At 40.4% G+C, this 21732-nt stretch overlaps 1 protein-coding gene across 34 annotated transcripts in view; it reads left to right on the top strand.

Moving 5' to 3' along the window:
* Nucleotides 1-361: 361 nt before the first annotated feature.
* The window catches only part of ALG9 (ALG9 alpha-1,2-mannosyltransferase), a 108808-nt gene continuing 87437 nt past the window's right edge, over nt 362-21732 (top strand). For 17 of the 34 annotated variants that reach the window (XR_013523043.1, XR_013523041.1, XR_013523044.1 and 14 more), the window contains exons 1-6: nt 362-556; nt 1833-1971; nt 3611-3745; nt 10826-10896; nt 15417-15505; nt 18263-18398. Coding sequence is in view for 27 of the 34 variants with exons in the window: in XM_078339424.1 (XP_078195550.1) it covers nt 426-556; nt 1833-1971; nt 3611-3745; nt 10826-10896; nt 15417-15505; nt 18263-18398 (701 nt within the window). In the remaining 7 variants the exon portion in view is untranslated. The other 17 variants (XR_013523045.1, XM_078339435.1, XM_078339429.1 and 14 more) reach the window with 7 other exon arrangements.

Raw genomic sequence — 21732 nt, 5'->3', positions numbered from 1 at the left:
TATGATATTTAACTGAATACTCCACATTTCACTATGTAGATCACTTTCTATTTGTGCTTTCATTTAAATAGGGGAGCTGAGGTGCCGTGTGTGCGTGCGTGTGTGTGTGTGTGTGTGTGTGTGTGTTTGGAATGGAGAATGTTGAAAAGTGACGGACGAGAGGGTTGGAGGAAGGTAGGAATGGCCAGAGTTAGAGAGTTAGAAGTAGGTGGATGGGACAGCCCGGATGAAGAAACTCTAGGCTCAGGTTCTATTTCTCCGCTACTCGAGGATCTGCCCCATTGGCCCAGTAACTTTACAATTTAGTCTTTTCTGCGCATGTCAAGATCTTTTGTCCCTCGGCGGACACCGTTTGCCAGCCAAAGCTATGTCTCCGCGTTCACCGACTTCATAGGGTGCCGAATTCTTTTTTCCCCTAGCTTGCCATGGCGAGCCGAGGGGCTCGTCAGCGCCTGAAGGGCAGTGGGAGCAGCGGTGGGGACTCGGCCCCGGCCGCGGACAAGCTGCGGGAGCTGCTGGGCAGCCGTGAGGCGGGCGGCGCGGAGCACCGGACTGAGTACGTCTGCGGCGCGGCAGGGGCGTGGCCGGCCGGGTGGCCGGCGCGGCTGGAGGGTCTCAGCAGTGTCGCGCGGGGGCTCCGTCTGGCCTGTCCTCCCCGCCGAAGGCCCGAGCTCCCTCTTCAGCTAGGTCCTATTGCTCTTCCTGGGCGGGTCAGCATTCGGTCTTCGCCCACCTTAGATCCCTGCACTGCGGGTCCCCCTCTTCTGTAAAACAGTGGAGTGCGGGTCTGTGATGCTCCTAGGCTAGGCCGAGCGTGGGCACAGCGTCTGTGGGAGATGTTGGCAGGATGAAAGAGTAAACCTTGTACGGCTGTTCCTCACAGCTCCTTTTATTCTCCCTCAAGTTCCGACCCTTTACTGGGCCCACCCAACCGGCCACCACGTCTTCCCGAACCTGGGAGGCAGCAGGTTAGAACTGCATTAAAGAAGCCGTCAGCATATGGAATTGGAGTAGGCTGTCCGTAGCTTGCACCTAGGCTTCTGTTTGAACTTAAGGGGTGAGGCATAAAGCCGTGAAAAGCAATGACCTTGCTAAGAAAAGAAAGAAAATGAGAATGACCGCTTTGCAGCCTTCAAGTGAGTGATTAGTTGGCTTGGGAGAAATGGACTGTGGCAAATGCAAGGAGCTGAAGTGTATGAGTTAATTTATGCCTGAAAAACAGGAAGTGGAAGGAGTGATAGAGTGATTCAAGTCAACTCTTCAAAAGGCCGAGGCAGGAAGATTACTTGAGCTGAGGAGTTTAAGTCCAGCCTGGGCAACACAGCAAGACCCTATCTCATAATTTTATTTTTTATTTTTGAGATGGAGTTTCGCTCTTTTCGCCAAGGCTGGAGTGCAATGGCACGATCTCTGCTCACCTCAACCTCTGCCTCGCAGGTTAAAACAATTCTCTTGCCTCAGCCTCCCCAGTAGCTGGGATTACAGGCATGCACCACCACACCTGGCTAATTTTTGTTTTTTTTTAGTAGAGATGGGGTTTTTCCATGTTGGTCAGGCTGGTCTCAAACTTCCTACCTCAGGTGATCCACCTGCCTTGGCCTCCCAAAGTGCTGGGATTATAGGCGCGAGCCACCACGCCCAGCCACAATTTTTTTCTTGAAAATCTGAATTATTTATTCATTGTACTGAGAAAGAACAATTAGCCATTCACCTTTTTAGGTGAATAAGTGCTTTGATGTCCCTTGGCCTTTTTGCCCTTTCTATCTATTTAGGTCTTCTGATTAGTAGGTCCTTCCTGACATTTTTTTTTTTTTTTTTTTGCTTCTAAACAGGTTATCTGGGAACAAAGCAGGACAAGTCTGGGCACCCGAAGGATCTACTGCTTTCAAGTGTCTGCTTTCAGCAAGGTTATGTGCTGCTCTCCTGAGCAACATCTCTGACTGTGATGAAACATTCAACTACTGGGAGCCAGTAGGTGATTTCTTTAGCTTTCTCTTTTTGTTCTTGATTTTGCAGCATAGGAGTTACTACCAATCGAGAGACAAATAATACACAAGTGTGACTACTAGTAAAATAACTGTATTTTCTTTAAAAAAAAAAAAAAAAAGGCAAAAAACAGGCCTGGTGTGGTGGCTCATGCCTGTAATCCCAGCACTTTGGGAGGCCGAGGCAGGTGAATCACCTGAGGTCAGGAGTTCGAGGCAAGCCTGACCAACATGGTGAAACCCATCTCTACTAAAAATACCAAAATTAGCTGGGTGTGGTGGCAGGCGCCTATAATCCCAGCTACTCGGGAGGCTGAGGCAGGAGAATCACTTGAACCCTGGAGGTGGGGGTTGTAGTGAGCCGAGGTCATGCCACTGTACTCCAGCCTGGGCAACAGAGTGTGACTCCATCTCAAAAAAAAAAACAAACAAACAGAGATGACAGCTAACTATGTCACCCAGGCTGGTCTTGAACTTCTGGGCTCAAGCTGTCCTCTCGTCTTGACCTCCCAAAGTGTTGGGATTACAGGCATGAGTCACTGCACCTGGCCAGTAACTTTTGTTCACTTTTGTATTCTAAGCAGTTGATGTACCTGCTACTGAAGGCTGTGGGGAATTTAGCTGGTTTACACAAAGGTGTAATTTGTAATTTTCTTATAAGTTTTTTAAAATGAAAATAATACCTAGAGATGGTTTTTAAAGCTAACAACTACTAAAAAGCCTAAAGGAAAAACAGTAGCTTTCTATTCTACTTCCTGTGTCCAAATCCTACTTTCCAGAGGCAACCACTTTCTTTCACTTTTTAAGTTATATCTTCTGATGGTTACCAAAATAGTGTTACTAAATAGTATGCTTCTATTGCTATTTCTTGATTTATGCGTTGTCTGTTGACTTCTATTATAGAAAATCAGAGGTAAAATTTTCTGATCGCATTTTGAATTCAAAAAATGAAGAAAGAATGTTAAGTGTAGGTTGTTTAAGGAAAATATAAAATTTAGAGGTTTTCTGTTTTGGCTAACAAGTATTGAGGAAAAATAAGTAGAAGGTAAAATTCAAGCTTTCAGTGTTGACCAAACAGCAATCTTGTAAAATTTATAATGTCTTAATATTTTAAATATGGGGTCATTTTGATTCCTTTTTTATCCATCAGTTGCAAAAATCTTGTAGAGAATGTTAGCATTACTGTATACCTTTGTCTCTTTAAAAAAAATTTTTTTTTTGAGACAGAGTCTTGGTCCATCGCCCAGGCTGGAGTGCAATGGCATGATCTGGGTTCATTGCAACCTCTACTTCCGGGGCTCAAGTGATTCTCCTGCCTCAGCCTCCCTAGTAGCTGGGACTATAGGCATGCACCACCATACCATGCTAATTTTTGTGTGTGTGTGTGTGTGTGTGTGTGTGTTTTTTTTGTAGAGATGGAGTTTTGCTATGTTGCACAAGCTGATCTTCAATTCCTGGGCTCAAGCAGCCTGCCTGCCTTGCCCTCCCAAAGTGCTGGAATTATCAACCTGAGCCACTGTGCCTGGCCTGCCTTTGTCTTTAGTATTTCTACTCAGAAACTTGCATCTGCTTACCAGAGATTTTTGGCCAGTATAACCCTGAATCTATCTGTTTTGTATTTTTAGACACACTACCTCATCTATGGGGAGGGATTTCAGACTTGGGAATATTCCCCAGCCTATGCCATTCGCTCCTATGCTTACCTATTGCTTCATGCCTGGCCAGCTGCATTTCATGCAAGAATTCTACAAACTAATAAGGTAAGGACAGACCTACCTGAAAGAAATCACAATTGATTAAGAGGTGAGTCTCTAGTATAGTTTTGAGAAAAGGACAAAATAGATTGGTAGTTAAAGGGGAACTTATTTTGAAGAATAATCATTTATTCATTCATTCAACAAGTATTAATGGAACAGCTTTTATTTGGTAGACACTGTATTAAGTGCTGTGGCTATAACAGTAACCAAGTCCCTGACTTAATGAAACTTGTGGTTTAGTGGAAAAGATGAACATTGAACAAGTCATTCTAAATATGGTGGGTCTTAAGCAGGAAAAGTACAGTGTGCAATGGAATAGCGTATTAGGAAGGCCTAATTTAAGCAGAGTGCTGAGAAATAATTAGGTGTTAACTGGGACCTACCTAACCTGATTAGTTTTCAGAAATTTGATTATGATGTGTCTCGGTGTGGATTTCTTTGGTTTGTCTTGTTTGGAGTTTATTCAGCTTCTTGAATCTTTAGGCTTATTCCTTTTGCCAGATTTGGAAAGGTTTTAGTTTTATTTTTTTGAATACTTTCTCATCCTTGTCCTTTTTCCTCTTCTCTGGAATTTCGATGATGTGAATGTCAGGTCTTTTGTTATTAGTCCCCCAGGTTCCTGAGACTCTGTTTTCAATTTACTTTCTCTCTGTTGTTCACATTGAGTAACTTTTGTTCTTCTATCTTCCACTTAACTGATTCTTTCCTCTGCCCGCTCTTCCAATGTTGAGTCCATCCATTGCATTTTTAGTTTGTTCTACATATATATATATATATATATATATATATATATATATTTTTTTTTTTTTTTTTTTTTGAGACAGAGTTTCGCTTTTGTTACCCAGGCTGGAGTGCAATGGCGCGATCTCGGCTCACTGCAACCTCCACCTCCTGGGTTCAGGCAATTCTCCTGCCTCAGTCTCCCAAGTAGCTGGGATTACAGGCATGCGCCACCATGCCCAGCTAATTTTTTGTATCTTTAGGAGAGACGGGGTTTCACCATTTCGACCAGGATGGTCTCGATCTCTTGACCTCATGATCCACCCGCCTCGGCCTCCCAAAGTGCTGGGATTACAGGCGTGAGCCACCACGCCTGGCCGCTATGTATATTTTCAATTTAAAAATTTCCATTTGGTTTTTCTAATTTTTTATCTTCTAATTTTTTTTACTGAGGCTTTCTGGTTTTTCATTTGCTTCAAGCATATTCTTAATTATTCATTGAAATATTTTTACAAAGTCTGCTTTAAATTTCCTTAGATAATTCTAACACCTCTGTCATCTTGGTATTGGAATCTATCGATGGACTTTTTTCATTCACTTTGAGATCTTCCTGGTTCTTGGTGTGGACATTTAAGGTATTGCATTATAAGATTCGGGATTATTCATGGGCTCAGCATGCTTTCTTTGCACTGTTATGATCCCTTGGATCTTATTTAAGCCTTCAGTTTTAGCTGGCTTCTTTTGATACTACTTGCCACTAACCCAGCAGGGAAAGAGTGTTAGTGGGAAGTCTCTACCTTGCTACCACCAAGTGGAGGTAAAACTTCAGGTTCCCTCCACTAACATCTGAGGAAGGGGGTCTTTTTTTGTTATTGCTGGGCAAGGGTAGGAGGTCTTACTCTCCTAGGCCTCCACTGATACCACCCCGCAGGTAGAGTAGAAGCATCTTGACAGATTGGAGTTGGGTGTGGAAGTTCAGCTTCCCTAAGTGGTTGCCACTGACACCATGATTGGGGAGACATTACTATCAGTGGGGATGAAAGTCCTGGCTTCCTAACTGACCTCTGATGCATGGGTGGGAGTGGGTATTTGTCCTGACTAAAGTAGTTATTTTCCAAAAGTTTTTTCATCATGCTAGGCTATCCTTTTCTTGGTCCTTTGGCTACAGAGCCGATCTTGGTTGGGGTATTTTTGTTTTCTGTGCCCACTGGCATTTTCAGTTGCCAGCTTCTTTAGCTTCATGCCTAGAATACGCCAAGCAAAAAGAAAACCCATGGAATTTACCGCTGTGTTGTTCCTCCTGTCCCAGATTCTGTAGCCAGCCTGCTTTTTTCTTTCCACCTTCAGAGTCGTCTTAGTTTGGTTTAACTACATTGTCCAGAGTTTTTGGTGGTTTTTAAAGTTGCTTTAAGTATAGTGTCCACGAATGGAAGAAAAGTCCATTTTCCATGAAGCAGAAGTCCCTAATTAGAGAACTGAAGGATAAGCAGGAGTCCTCTAGGAAAAGGAAGAGTGGGAATGAGGGAGAAAGTTGGGAACAGTCTTCTAGACTGATGGCCCTGAGGATGGGAAGAAGGACAGCATGGCCTTGTATAAACAGGTATGACACTTGAAAGAGAGGGCGTGGTGGAATAGATTAGATGAGACTGAGAATTAACAAGATGCCAGATTTCTACAAGACCTGGTAGGATCTATTAAGACATTAGACTGTTGTCCTTTTTCTTCCAAGTCTGTTGTGTGAAGCCACTGAAAGGTTTTAGACAAAAGAGGTATGATTGCATTTGCATTTTAGAATGATCAGAAAGGTAGCACCTGCAGAAAGTGACAGAAATACTGTCCCTCCCTTCCCTATCTAGTATCTCATTTCTGTTTTGTTTTTTTTTTAAATGAGTTGAAGTCCTGCTCTGTTGCCCAGGCTAGAGTGCAGTGGTGCCATCATAGCTTACTGCAACCTCTGCCTCTCAGGTTCAAGCAATTCCCATGCCTCAGCCTCCTGAGTAGTTGGGATTACAAGCATGAGCCACCACACTTGGCTAATTTTTTTTTGTATTTTTAATAGAGACAGGGTTTCACCATGTTGGCTAGTCTGGTCTTGAACTTCTGACCTCAAGTGGTCCACCTGCCTTGGCCTCCCAGAGTGCTGGGATTATAGGTGTGAGCCACTGCACCTGGCCTCATTTATGGTTTTTTGAACTTGTCAAAGGAAAGATAATAAAGGGTGAAGGACTCAGTAGAAAACTAACAATATGTTATGCAGAGGATTTTTATTTCCTCTTGGGTATCAAATTTTACATGTTTAACACAGAATTCTTCCTCTTCTCTAATCCTCTTACATCACTGATGTACACAGCAAGCGAAATGGAAAGCAAGATTTCTCTTCTGTTGTTCTTTCTTCTGATCTCCTTTTTCCTAGCCACCTGGCAAAGGGGAATTGTAGCTTAGGGAGTCACAGCCCCGGCATCATAACGCTGAGTTGAGAAGGATGGTTGTTTCTGAGAGACAGTGTGGTAACAACTGGCACCTCTAGTGATCGCTACCTTCTCAATCTCTTGCTACCCCAAATGAAAGCACGTTTGTATTGTCTCTTCCTGGACCTGTTTGTGAATTTCTCTGAAGTGTACACTCAGAAGTGAGATCCCACACATAGATCCATGGGCTCACTTAATCTCAGAGTTCTGCCAGATTGCTTTCCAGATGGCTGCACAACCTTTATGTTCCCTACAGCAGCACTCCAGCTTCCATCTTCCTCACATCTCCTGGGCCTTTGATGTTTCTGACTTCCTCATGCATGTGAAATGCTTCTCACTTTAATTGAATTTCTCTGATAACTAGTAAATTGGAGCATTTCTTCATATATTTATTACTCATTTGGAGCTTTCTTTCTGTGAATTACACATTCACATCCTTTGTCTATTTTTCTGTTGGGTTTTCTATTTCATTCTTCCAATTTGTAGACATTCTCATTAGTAACCCCCTATAGGTTATAGATATTGTATATATTTTCTCTTACACTGTTACCTCTCTATTACCTTTGTCTGTGGTCCTTTGTTGAACAGTAATCTTTAATTCAATGTGGTCAAACCAATCTATTTTCCTCTTGTGTTTGGTGGATTTGGGGTCTTTCTAAAAGAAATCCTCCTTCACCACAGGTCATAGAGATATTCTTCTATATTTTCTTCAATTAGCTTATTAGCTTTTTTTTTTTCTTTTTTTTGAGACAGAGTCTTACTCTGTCACCCAGGCTGGGGTGCAGTGGTGCAATCTTGGCTCACTGCAACCTCCTCCTCCCAGGTTCAAGCAGTTCTCCTGCATCAGCCTCCTGAGTAGCTGGGACTACAGGCATGTGCCACTGTGCCCAGCTAATTTTTGTATTTTTAGTAGAGAAGGGGTTTTGCCATGTTAGCCAGGCTGGTCTCGAACTCCTGACCTCAGATAATCCACCAGCCTTGGCCTCCCAAAATACTTATATTCAATTAGCTTTTAATTTTATCTTTTACATGTAAGGCTTTAATTATTTGAAGTTTATTTTATAAATTGTGGAAAGATCCAGCTTTATTTTTTACTTTGTGGTGAACTGGATTTTCTAGCACCATCTGCCAGATAACCCACCTTTTTCCTTCTCATTTGTAATACCACCTCTATCATACACCTCATTCCTGTATGTATATCAGTTCTTTCTATTGTCTTTATTCTTTGTCATTGGTTAGTTTACTGCCATGCTGCTTTTATTATTGTGGCTTTGTAATGTATGTCAGTATCTGGTGGATGAATTTCTCACTTTATCTTTTTTAAAATTTATATTTTAAAAATCATCTTAGAATCAGTTTACCCTTCACCCAAATTTTGCTAGGTTTTGATTAGAGTTGTACTGAATTTACATATTATTTTGAGAATGAATACTTTTATTTGACTTGACTTTATTTTATCTTTTGAGACAGGGCCTTGCTCTTTTTCCCAGACTGGAGTGCAGTGGTGCAGTAATAACCTACTGCAGCCTCAGAATCCTGGGCTCAAGGGATCCTCCCACCTTAGCTTCATGAGTAGCTAGGACCACAGACACCTGCCACCACGTCCAGCTAATTTTAAATTTTTTATAGACTTAGAGTCTTACTATGTCGTCCATGCTGGTCTTGAACTTGTGGCCTCAAGCAAACCCCTTGCCTAAGCCTCCCAAAGGGTTGGGATTACAGGCAAGTGTCACTGCACTCAGCAGAATTAACACTTTTACAGTGTTAAGTCATTCTGTCCCTAAAATGATATATTTATCCATTTAGTCAAGTTTTCTGTGTCTTTTAATACATTTTTTTTACACTTGATCTTACCTAAAGGCCAAGAGTTGATAATTTTTTTTAAAGTATTGATTTCAGTCTTGTGTAGTCTGATAGGTTAATGCCTAGATTCTTTGCACTTTTTGTTGTGATCATAAATGGTATGTTGTTTTCTTTTATTTTTATCTTAATACCGAATGTCTTGCTGAATTTCCTCGTTAGTGTCAATGGTTTGTCAGGTGAAGCTTGTGGGTTCTCTTTCATCTTTGTATATTAAGTTTAGTTTCTTCCATTCTATTACCTCATTTTATTTTTGTGTCATTGTGCTCTGACTAGAACTTCCAGTTGAATATTAGTAGGGATGGTGGTGTTTGTCCTGCTCTCAAACAGAATTCTTAAATTAATTCATGTTAAATTTTAACTTTCTAAATATGTCTATGTACTCTCTCTAATTAGATAAGGTATCCTTAAATGTATAAACTTTATACTAAAATTCTCTATGTTCCTAGTAGCATCTAGAATACTGCTCAGTATGTGGTCAGTAGACTTTCAGTATATTTTTATTGAATTAATGAATAAATTTGGGCATTTACAAGATACTTTATACAAGTTTTTAAAAAATTTGTAGCTTATAATCATGAAAATGGAAGGTAATTTTCATGTTATATGCAGTTACAGTAATCATACCATATATATATATATATTTTTTTTTTTTTTTTTTTTTTTTTTTTTTTTCTTGAAACGGAGCCCTTCTCACTCTGTCACCCAGGCTGGAGTGTGGTGGAGTGATCTCGGCTCATTGCAACCTGCAACTCGCAGGTTCAAGCGATTCTCTTTCCTTAGCCTCCCAAGTTGCTGGGATTACAGAGGCCCGCTACCAGACCCAGCTAATTTTTTTTGTATTTTTAGTAGAGATGGGGTTTTGCCATGTTGGCCAGGCTGGTTTCAAACTTCTGACCTCAGGTGATCTACCCTCCTTGGCCTCCCAAAGTGCTGGGATTACAGGCTTGAGCCACAGTACCCGGCCAGTCATATTATATATTAAGTAGTGTTTATTTTCTGAGAAATTCAGTGCTCTTAAACATATGGTATTCTGTAGTATAAAGCTATTCAATCTAACCCCTATTTTATTATTTTTATTTTTTAAATTGATGCTGTCAACTATAAAATTAACAAAACTGGCTGGGCGCGGTGGCTCAAGCCTGTAATCCCAGCACTTTGGGAGGCCGAGACGGGTGAATCACGAGGTCAAGAGATCGAGACCAGCCTGGTCAACATGGTGAAACCCCGTCTCTACTAAAAACACAAAAAATTAGCTGGGCATTGTGGCACGTGCCTGTAATCCCAGCTACTCAGGAGGCTGAGGCAGGAGAATTGCCTGAACCCAGGAGGCGGAGGTTGCGGTGAGCCGAGATTGCGCCATTGCACTCCAGTCTGGGTAACAAGAGCGAAACTCCGTCTCAAAAAATAAATAAATAAAATTAAATTAATAAAACCACATCATAGAACTTTAGAAGATAGGAGGAAAAATATCACCTAAATCTACCAGGTTGCTATGGCGACTTTTACCATTTTATTACATTTCTTTCCAGTCTTTCCATATGCATATAGTTTCCATAGCTGTAACTGATGTATAAATAATATTGAATTGTACATTTTCACTTAATATTTTGTCATAATCAGTACCTGATAATATTACGGTTGTTGAAGAAGTGCTTGTTGAATGAATGTGCATTATATTGCAAGAATGTTTTCACTGTCTTTGTATAATTGTCCATGTGCTAGATATAGCCTAGTTTATTTCATCATTTCTCTATAATTGGATATTTTGTAGTTTTTAAAACAGTTTTTACTAAACCTGCAATTAACATTTTCATGAATGGCTCTCCACCTTCCAACCCCCACCAGCTGGAGTGGTAGAAGTAGGTATACTGATACTGAGTCAAGGGAGGTGAAAATTCTTGATCCATATTGTTTTTCAAAAGAATTATAGCAGTTTACAGTGTTGTTGACAACAAATGAGAGCAGTTCATGTTTATGAGTTTTTCTAGCTCATATCTGTGACTTCTGTTTTCTTTTTCTGGGTTTCTTTCAGATTCTTGTCTTTTACTTTTTGCGATGTCTTCTGGCTTTTGTGAGCTGTATTTGTGAACTTTACTTTTACAAGTGAGTATAAAAGTTTTGCTTCTAAAAGTGCTATGAGGAAACCCATTATTGCGTAGATTATCTCTTGTGATAGTCTAGGTGGTGATTAGAAATAGAAAACACTTTCCTTCTAGCCCCTGATACACTAATATACATATTTTTTTTTAATCTGGGAAAGAAAATTTCTTTTTTTCCATACTAAGTTTGATTGTATGCTGCTGATAGTGTATCTAAAACAATTACCCTTGTAAAATAGATAGAAATTTGTGAAAATTCAGAGAAGTAGATGTTGAAGACTACAAAAGTAGAAGTTTGTATATTATGGCACGTGTGTCACAGGGTTAAGCTTTTGTACAGGTTTCAAATTTAACTCTGTTTTGAGTATCTACTGAATCTTAAGAAGTGGTTTGGAAAACCTTTGAAAGATTCATTTTACTACAAAAAGGAACAGACTTTCTGGGGTCTGAAGGGATTTGTACTTGAAGATACTCCAGTCAGCAGAGGGTCATGTTGAACATTCTGCAGACAGAATTGTTTCAAGTCTGCAGCTGCGTGAGAAACTTTTACACAGTTGAGCCCGGCCTCCAGCCGGAGCTGTTGAACCACTTTCTTTTCTTTTTTTCTTTGTTTTTGAGACGCAGTCTAGCCCTGTCACCCAGGCTGGAGTGCAGTGGCATGATCCTGGCTTACTGCAAGTTCTGCCTCCCAGGTTCAAACAATTCTCCTGCCTCAGCCTCCCGAGTAGCTGGGATTACAGGCTTCTGCCACTATGCCCAGCTAATTTTTTTTTTTTTTTTGTATTTTTAGTAGAGACGGGGTTTTACTGTGTTGGTCAGGCTGGTCTTGAACTCGTGACCTCGTGATCTGCCTGCAGCCTCCCAAAGTGCTGGGATTACAAGCATGAGCCACCACACCCAGCCTGAACCACTTTCTTCATAGCGGTGACACTGGAGGAGCCAGACATGGTACACTTGAGGGCCAGGCTGATTTGTGGGTTGGTGGGTTGTGGGTCAGCAGGGCCAGACCAAAAACTTCTTACTTTTATTTATTTTTCTCTTTTTATTTTTTTAATTTTTATTTTTTTTGCAATAGTTTTTGGGATACAGGTGGTTTTTGGTTACATGGTGAGTTCCTTAGTGGTGATTTCTGAGATTTTGATGCACCCATCACCTGTAGCTCCTGATATTAAATCTGAAGTGTGACCTACTGTTTGAAGCCAACAGTTGAAGAGGAACACTATACTTCTAATTACCTTTTTCTTTCCTGAGGTTCATAAATACCATATCCTCATATCATTCATTTTAATTCTGTTAATAAGTATCTAACTGGTCTTTACTTGATAGGATTTAGTTGCAACCTATTTTCAGTCCTAAGATATAGGATCATGATTTGCCTCTGCCCTACAGCTTGGTTGATAAACTACTCCCAGCGTGGGACTCACTGCTCTTATTTGCACCCAATATATTGTCTTTCACAAAGTACCTATCAGTTGATTGAATATTAGTTGGAACTATTAAACATTTAAGTGTCCCGGTAATAAAAATAGCCACCTTTTTTTCATGATATCTAACAAATGTCTAATTTTAATAATGCTTTAGTAATATATTTAAAGGTATTTGGACTTAATGATCATTATTAAAAATCTTCCTACAGCTAAAAATGTCAGATTAAAACAAATCTTTGGCCTTGACCCTGAGTGGAGTGAAGGAAAAAAAATAAAGCCAGTGCTGCCTTTGAGGATTGTCACCATTACATATGGGTTTGGGCCTGAGTTCAAATCACCCGCATGGTCCTTCAAGCCCTAAGCTGAGAAGTTCGTTTGTTTATTTGAGATGGAGTCTTGCTCTGTCAGTCACCCAGGCTGAAGTGCAGTGGTGTGATCTCGGTGTAACCTCTGCCTCACGGATTCAAGCAGTTCTCCTGCCTCAGCCTCCCAAGTAGCTGGGATTACAGGTGCACACCACCACACCCAGCTAATATTTGTATTTTTAGTAGAGACAGGGTTTCACCATGTTAGCCAGGCTATTTTTGATCTTCTGACCTTGTGATTTGCCTGCCTCAGCCACCCAAAGTGCTGGGATTAGAGGCATAGCCACCACGCCCAGCCAAGAATTTATTTTAAATTATTCTGGGTTGATAGTGCCCCTGGCATCTGGCAAAACATTTCTCTAGAGATATAGACCCTTAATCTAAGTTGAAAATTACCGGAGATAAAGTTCTATTGAACAAGAAATTATAATAAAAATAAATCACAGAGCACAGAGGGAGCAAGACATTATTAGTGAGAATCAGCAAAAATAACAATCAATAGAACGTTGACCTAAAAAACTTCATATATTGGGAAATAGGAATATAAAATAGGTATATTTAGTATTTTCAAACAAGTAAAAGAACTGAAAATGTGAACAAGAAACAAGAGATGACCAGATAAATTAAAAAAAAATCAGAACTTACAAGAATTATATAATATGTAATATTATATAATATCAATATTTATGTAAAATTGATATTTAAAACTCAGTAGATAGCTTAAACAGCAGATTAGACATTCTGATGAGTAAACTAGTAAATTGGAAGATTGATTTGAATAAATTACTCAAAATGCAGTACAGAGAGACCAAAAAAAAAGGTAATATAGAAGAGGTTAAGAAATGTGTGAACCACAGCCGAGCGCAGTGGCTCATGCCTGTAATCTTAGCACTTTGGGAGGCCGAAGCAAGTGGATCACTTGAGGTTGGGAGTTCAAAACCAACCTGGCCAACATGGTGAAAACTCATCTCTGCTAAAAATAAAAAAATTGCCTGGGCATGGTGGTGCACGCCTGTAGCCCCAGCTACTTGGGTAGTGGAGGCGCAAGAATCTCTTGAACTCAAAGAGTTGAAAGTTGCAGTGAGCCAAGATTGTGCTATTGCACTCCAGCCTGGGCAACAGAGCAAGACTCTGTCACACACACACACACACACACACACACACACACAGAGAAATGTGTAAGAGCCAGAGTTTAAAGAACTGATATACATCTAAAAAGATGGTAGAAGATGATAGAATAGGGAGAGGCAATATTCAGGGAATTAATAGCTGAGAATTTTCCAGAATTGATGGGGAAAAATGATGCTAAATCATAAATTTAGTAAGCCCAACATATCCCAAGCTAGATATGTAAAAACTTAGTGTAGTGAAACTGTGTAAAACAATAGGGACAAAGAAAAAGATTTTAAAAGTTGATGGAGAACTGATAAAATACCTACAAAGGAATGTTAGGCAGTTACACTGACAGAAGACTTTTTAACCAGAAGACAAAAAAAGAGTATCTTCAAAGTGCTGAGAGAAAATAACTCTTATCCTAAAATTGTATACTAGGTTAAGCCATCTTTTAAGACCAAGAGCTAAATATAGACTTTTCAGTTAAAAAATAAATAAATAAAAGAGAAAGAAAAAAAAAGAAAGCCTATAATCCCAGTGCTTTGGGGGACTGAGGCAGGAGGATCATTGAGGATCGCTTGAGCCCAGGAATCAGTCTGGACAACATAGCAGGACCTCATCTCTACAAAAAATATTAGCTGGGTGTAATGGCACATGCCTGTAGTCACAGTTCCTCTTAGCCACAGGTGGCTAAGGCAGGAGGTTCTCTTGAACATTGCAGTTCAAGGATGCAGGGAGCTATGACCATGTCACTGTGCTCCAGCCTGAGCCACAGAGAGTGAGACCCTGTCTCTGGGAAAAGAAAAAAAGAAAGGAAAAACAAAAAGGAAACCAACCAACCAAAAAAACAGAATTTATCATTAACAGATTCTCACAAATAACTTCTAAAAGAGATATTTAGGAAAAAGCAAAATTATTTTGGAAGAAGCTCTGAAATGCGGTAAGGAATCTGAGCTAGGAAATGATTAACACATGGATATGTCTGAACAAACATTGACTAAGCGAAGCAGTAATAATGCCTAACTATGTTTAATTTGAGAGGTTAACACCTACAAGAAAGAAGTAGAATATATGTAGTTATTAAGTTTGAGAAGCACTGATTTAGATAATTACTTACTCACATTTTCGTTTATCTCTTAGCCCTTTTTTCTGACAACTACCATTTATTGAGCAACTGCATGCCAGGTATTCTCCTAAGCACTTTCCATGCATTGTCCTCACAGAAACCTTACAAGTTTGTGTTATTTATTATCCTTATTTCATGCATAAGGAATCAAACAGATTATTCGACTAGAGTGAGATTCCACTGCTAGTAACTGGCAGAGCCAGGATTCGAACGTCTGCCCACCTGAATCTGCCATCTCTTATTTTTCACAACATCATTCTATTTTCCACTTGATAGATACAATCTTAGCATGTACAGAATATGTTTTCTTTTAGGTAAGGAGCTTCTCTTCTGTGTCAGAAATAAGAATGTTTGGGTTTTGTATGCATGGTGAATTGCTAACAAACCTATCAAGGTAGTTTTGTGTTTGACTTTAGATCTTCCGTGTTACCTGTGGTGCATGTTTTTCTCCTTTGATTTGAATTCAGGCCAATAGTCTTTGCCTTTTTCCTAGGGCTGTGTGCAAGAAGTTTGGGTTGCATGTGAGCCGAATGATGCTAGCCTTCTTGGTTCTCAGCACTGGCATGTTTTGCTCATCATCAGGTAAGTAAAAGGGCAGATGAGGAATTGCAGGTTCACCAATAGTTTTTTGTTTTTTTGAGACAGAGTCTTGCTCTGTCACTAGGCTGGAGTGCGGTGGTACAATCTTGGCTCACTGCAGCCTCTGCCTCCCAGGTTCAAGCAGTTCTCCTGCCTCAGCCTCCCAAGTAGCTGGGACTACAGGCACGTACCACAGTGCCCAGCTGATTTTTTGTATTTTAGTAGAGATGGGGTTTCACCATGTTGGCCAGGATGGTCTTGATCTCCTGACCTCATGACCTGCCCACCTCGGCCTCCCAAAGTGCTGGGATTACAGGCGTGAGCCACCGCCCTCAGCCACCAATAGTTCATAGTTGCATGTAAAGGAAGCACTTGTCCAAATGTGGGTTATATTGTAGAACATGTCAATAATTTGCAGAGCACTGTAATCTACATTATGTTGATTGACCTTTGTAGCAATCCTACCATGTAAGACAAGTATTTTCTCACTTTTGCAGGTAAGGACATTGAAACATAGGTGAAATGATTTACTAAAAGTCAAAATTCATAAATGGCAGAGCTGATAGTCTCACCAGGATGCTTTCATTTTTGCATCAACCACCCACTTCCTTTCTTGACCAGTAGGGGAAAGAAAGTAATTCTTTTATTTTGTTTGTAATTTGTACATAAAGACCTTGTTGTTGTTGTTGATGGTTCTGTTTCTATTGATGATACATTATTTGAGATGTATTCTATATGCATCTTCCATTGGGCTTTTTAAAAGATAAGCTTCTGGAAATTTAGAATAAAAACCTTACTCTAGAGCATTGACTTTCAAACTGTGCTGCCATTGAACATTTGTGTTGTATAAGCTGAGTCAAGGTGCCCCACTGCCAAATGGTAGTCTGTTCCCAGTTCTCCAGAAAAATGGAGTTACTGGATATAATTGTCTCAATTTTAGTTTCTGCTTGAGTGTACCAGGATCTAGCATATACACTTGAGTATGCACAAAAACATAGTATGTGGCACCAAATTATGTACTTACTTTTCCCTTATTGAATATATCAAAATTGATGATGTTCTGCAGAGATGTCAGCTGTACTCCAGAATGACTTTGAGAGCCTGTCCTAAATGCATCTGGCTCTACCCTCAGATTTCTCTCTCCCTTTGTCCTCACCCTGACAGCTGGAACTGACAGCTTTGGATGGCGGCATCACTCTTATTTGATGTTTATTGGCAAAGGGTGTACCTCACATGTTTTTTTAAGTTGCTTTGCTACTTCTTTTTTTAAACCTTTTCAAGTGGCAAGGTCTTGCTCTTTACCTAAGCAGGCTGCAGTGCAGTGCACCATCATAGCCCACTGCAGCCTTGAATTCCTGGGCGCTAGCAGTCTTTCCACTACAACCTCCCAAGTAGCTAGGACTATAGCATGCACCACCATGCCCAGCTAGTTTTTAAATTTTTGCAGAGATGGAGTCTCACTGTGTTGCCCAGGCTGGTCTCAAACTCTTAGCCTCAAGCAGTCCTCCCACCTTGGCCTCTCAGAGTACTGAGATTAAAGACATGAGCCACGGTGCCTGGTCTGCTGCTCCTACAATTGATCTTTATATATAGAAAATTCCTGAGGGTATCTTTGTTTTTGTAAACTAATTTGAGACACAGGTAAGTTGAAAGCATCTTTTCATACAGAGCCTCTGAACCCTTTGCTGAGTTTAAAAAAGTCTCACTGCCTATTAATTGTGGTTGTTTTTGTAGCTGATACTGATTTTTCTTCCCTACTGAATCAGACTTTCTGCAGCAAAGAGGCAGATCTGCACTTCTGTTCAGAGTTACCAGAAACACTTTAATCAATTGTTATCCTTGCAAAGACCCTGTACTCTCTCCTCTGCTGTATACAACAAGGTTGAGGTAGATAGAACTAATTAGGGGGCTATCTAAAGGCTGTACTATCTGTGTCAGCAGATGGAGGATGCAAAGCATTGCCGCCATACAATAGCTGGCCCTTGAGGAGGCTTAGAATTCCTGGGGCGAGAGGTTAGGACCAGGACAGTCCCAGAAGACCAATGGCAGATAAGCTTCTTCGGAAGTAAATTGTCAGCAGTGGCTCTAAGTCTTTTAAAGCATATTCCTTGCCTGGAAATATAATCCTGGGGTATTCCTAGAGTACCTGGAATTCTGTAAGTTTTTTATTTGAGGTATAGGCTGGGAGAGGAATTACATGGTTAGAATCGTATAATTGGGTTAGTACCTAAAAAAAGAAGAGTGGGAGGCCAGGCACAGTGACTCATGCCTGTAATCCCGGCACTTTGGGAGGCCAAGGTGGGCGGATCATGAGGTCAGGAGATCAAGACCATCCTGGTCAACATGGTGAAACTCTGTGTCTACTAACAATACAAAATTTAGCTGGGAGTAGTGGTGGACACCTGTAATCCCAGCTACTTAGGAGGCTGAGGCAGGAGAATCTTTAGAACCAAGGAGTCAGAGGTTGCAGTGAGCCTAAATCGCGCCACTGCGCTCCAACAGAGTGAGACTCCATCCCAAAAACAAAGAAAGAAAACAGGAGTGAGAAATTAAGAATCACTGAACTTCATTTTTTTTTAAAGGAATATCACTGTGCTGTCCTTTCTAATACAGCATTTCCCAAAATATGTTCCTGGTTATTGACATTTTGCCATGTAGATATTTACACTGCAAAATTTACATTTAATCAATTTTTAATTGATACCTAATTAACCTTGAGTTCTTGTTCTTCTGCCTTTTTTCACTTCTTCACTCTTGCAGCATTCCTTCCTAGTAGCTTCTGTATGTACACTACGTTGATAGCCATGACTGGATGGTATATGGACAAGACTTCCATTGCTGTGCTGGGAGTAGCAGCTGGGGCCATCTTGGGCTGGCCATTCAGTGCAGCTCTTGGGTAAGAAACAAACAGTTCTTCTCCTACATATCTCTGGGCAAATAGTAAATGTTAATGTTGGATTAGCTCCATATTGTCTGCATAGAATCTAAAGTTAATCAATTGGGCTTTCAAAGATTCTGGGAAATGGAAGAATATGTCCCTTAGCACTTACTATTATGATTAATTCTAATAAGAATAGTGAGGAGCCGTGGAGGCTCAGGCCAGTTGTCCTGGTGCTTGAGGAGGCGAGGCTATGCATTCAAGGCCAACCTGGGCAACATAAGAATCTCTCATTCATTTAAAAAAAAAAAAAAAAAAGAATAGTGACCAGTGAGCATTTGCTATGTGTTAGGCACAGTGAAGCCCTTTGTAAACCTTATCTTGAAACCTTGCAACAACTCTGCAGGAGAAATACAATTTAGTGCTTTATAAACGAGAAAATAGACTCCGAGAGTTTGAAGAATTTACCTTTAAGATTAGGTTTGCTTTTGAATCCAGGCCTTTTTGACTCTACAGCTGATGTTTTCTCCACATGGCACCACCCTGTTCTGTGCAGTTTTTCATGCACTCAGCTTTGAAATCTGAATTTCCTCCAGTATTCCTTCTTTCTTGTCCCCAGCATTTTTCCCCCAAGTTCTTTCTATACTCTTTGTTCCCACTACTTCTGTTCTAGTGTGTGCTGCCTTAATTTCTTACCTGTACCATGGGTAATTTAGAAAAATATTTTAATCTGATGTTAAGGTTATTTTAGTAGTATATCTTTATTATAACAAAAAGTAAGTACCAGATTGTATGAGGTTAAAATAATTTCTTTCTTTTTTTTTTGATACGGGATTTCACCATGTTGGCCAGGATGGTCTCGATCTCCTGACCTTGTGATCTGCCCACCTCGGCCTCCCAAAGTGCTGGGATTACAGGCATGAGCCACCACACCCAGCCAAGGTTAAAATAATTTCTAATTTTCTTCTCCCCTAGCTCAATCTTCAGATAGTCACTGCTAATATTTTGGTGTATATCTTTCCAGAAAAATTATCCTGTGTGTATTAATATATGTATACATATCTATCTACATTCTTAAAACAAATGAGAATTATTCTGTCTATATATGTCTTATACATATTAATAAATTTATATCATTGTTTGTATTGGTTGTATAGCATTCCATGATTTACGTTATTATTGCTTATTGGTAGACATTTGCTTTTTGTTTTTTTACTGTTATACTCACTGCTTCAGTGAACTTTTTTTTTGAGACAGAGTCTTGCTCTGTTGCCCAGGCTGAAGTGCAGTGGCATGATCTTGGCTCACTGCAACCTCTGCCTCCTGGGTTTAAGCAGTTCTCCTGCCTCAGCCTCCTGAGTAGCTGGGATTATAAGCGCATGCCACCATGTGCAGCTAATTTTTGTATTTTCAGTAGAGACAGGGTTTCACCATGTTGGTCAGTCTGGTCTTGAACTCCTGACCTCGTGATCTGTGTCGGCCTCCCCAAATGCTGGGATTACAGGAGTGAGCCACCACACCCTATAGGGTAAATTTTTATAAGGGAAGTTACTAAAAGAATAGGCCATTTTTAATTTTCTTTATTGCCTTTTAAAGGCTCACCTCCATTTCTTTCTTCTATTCTATTTTGCATATTCTCAAATTTTCATATTCCTCAGAATTTTATCTTAGGCCCTATTCTGTACTTTCTGCTATCTCTCAATCATCTTGGTGATTCCCATCTCTTTTTTTTTCCATCTCTCCAACATGAAGGTGATTCCATATCTTAATGTCTAGTCCGGTTACCTCTCTTCAGCTTCATTTATATATTCCCAGCTGCTTATTAGATAGCTGCTGAATTCCTTATCTTCTCTCCATAGCTGTTCCTTTACTTGTGTTTCTATCCCAGTAAATAGTACTACTATCTCCCCATTACTGACCCAGAAACCTGAAAATTGTTTGTGACTCTTCTCTCTTTCCCACCCCTGTTAATTTATTGTGTCTCCTAAATATCTTTTGAACCTGATGACTTTTCTTCATTCCCCTCTGCTCCTGGATCACTACACAGCCTCCTCAGTGATCTCCTCTTCTCTAGTCTTGACTCCTGTAAATCTGCTCTCCAAACTCAAACTAGAGTTATGTTACTCAAATGCAGATACAGTTGTATCACCTCCCTGTTTCAAACTCTATGGTAGCTTCTTCATTGCTTTATGTCACAGAGGTTGGCTGACTGGCCTGTTTTTATACAGCCCAATCATTAGTTTTTACATTTTTAAAGGGTGTTTTAAAAACAACAAACACACACACACAGAGAGAGGACGATGTAACAGATAATATATGTGGCCTGCAAAGCCTAAAATGTATACTGTCAGGTCCTATAAATAAAAAGTTTGCCAACCCCCGCCCTATGGTATCCACACTCAAAGATTCAACACACAAAGCCCTGCACGATCTTGCTTTTACTTCTCCAGCTTCTTTTCAACAGTTCTTTCATTCTCTATTCCATCTACATTGAATTTCACTGAGTTCCTCAAATACCTTGAGTGACATATTTCGATGAGTCTGCCTTTGCTGAGATAAGTGATTTTAGGATCACAGTCAGTCAGTTAGCAATATACCATCATTCATTGAATGCTTTGTGCTAGGTTCTGCTGATATTTTAGAAATTAGACAATCATGGTTCCTGCCCTTTTGGAACTTTACAGTTTAGTAGAAAGACAGATATTGGACAAGTAATTAAAAATATGACTTATCAAAGGAGAAATACAGTTGCTATAGAAATGGAAGTAGTTGGGGTGACCAAAAAAACATAAAACATTAATGCAGAATTTACATAACAACATGGAGGTTCAAATCACAGAAGAGATACTGTGACAGCACATGACATTGCTAAATAAATGATAGATATAATGATGCCGTATAAATTCAAAGATAGGGCCGGACGTGGTGGCTCACGCCTGTAAACCCAGCACTTTGGGAGGCTGAGGCAGGTGGATCACCTGTCAGGAGTTTGAGAGCATGGTGAAACCCTATCTCTACTAAAAATACAAAAAAATTAGCAGGGTGTGGTGGTACGCACCTGTAGTCCCAGCTACTTGGGAGGCTGAGGGCAGAGAATTGCTTGAACCCAGGAGGTGGAGGCTGCAGTGAGCCGAGATCACACCACTGCACTCCAGCCTGGGCAACAGAGCAAGACTCTGTCTCAAAAAAAAGAAAAAAAAAATTATCCGGGGCTGATGGCGTGTGTCTGTAGTCCCAGCTACTCAGGAGGCTGAGGCAGGAGAATGCTGGAACCTGGGAGATGAAGGTGGCAGTGAGCCAAGATCACGCAACTGCACTCCAGCCTGGGCAACAGAGTTATACCCTGTCTCAA

The sequence above is a fragment of the Callithrix jacchus genome, chromosome 10 (genome assembly GCF_049354715.1).
Source record: "Callithrix jacchus isolate 240 chromosome 10, calJac240_pri, whole genome shotgun sequence".
Lineage (NCBI taxonomy): Eukaryota > Metazoa > Chordata > Mammalia > Primates > Cebidae > Callithrix > Callithrix jacchus.
Note: the sequence above shows the minus strand (reverse complement) of the source record. Positions and strands in the feature narration are given on the sequence as shown.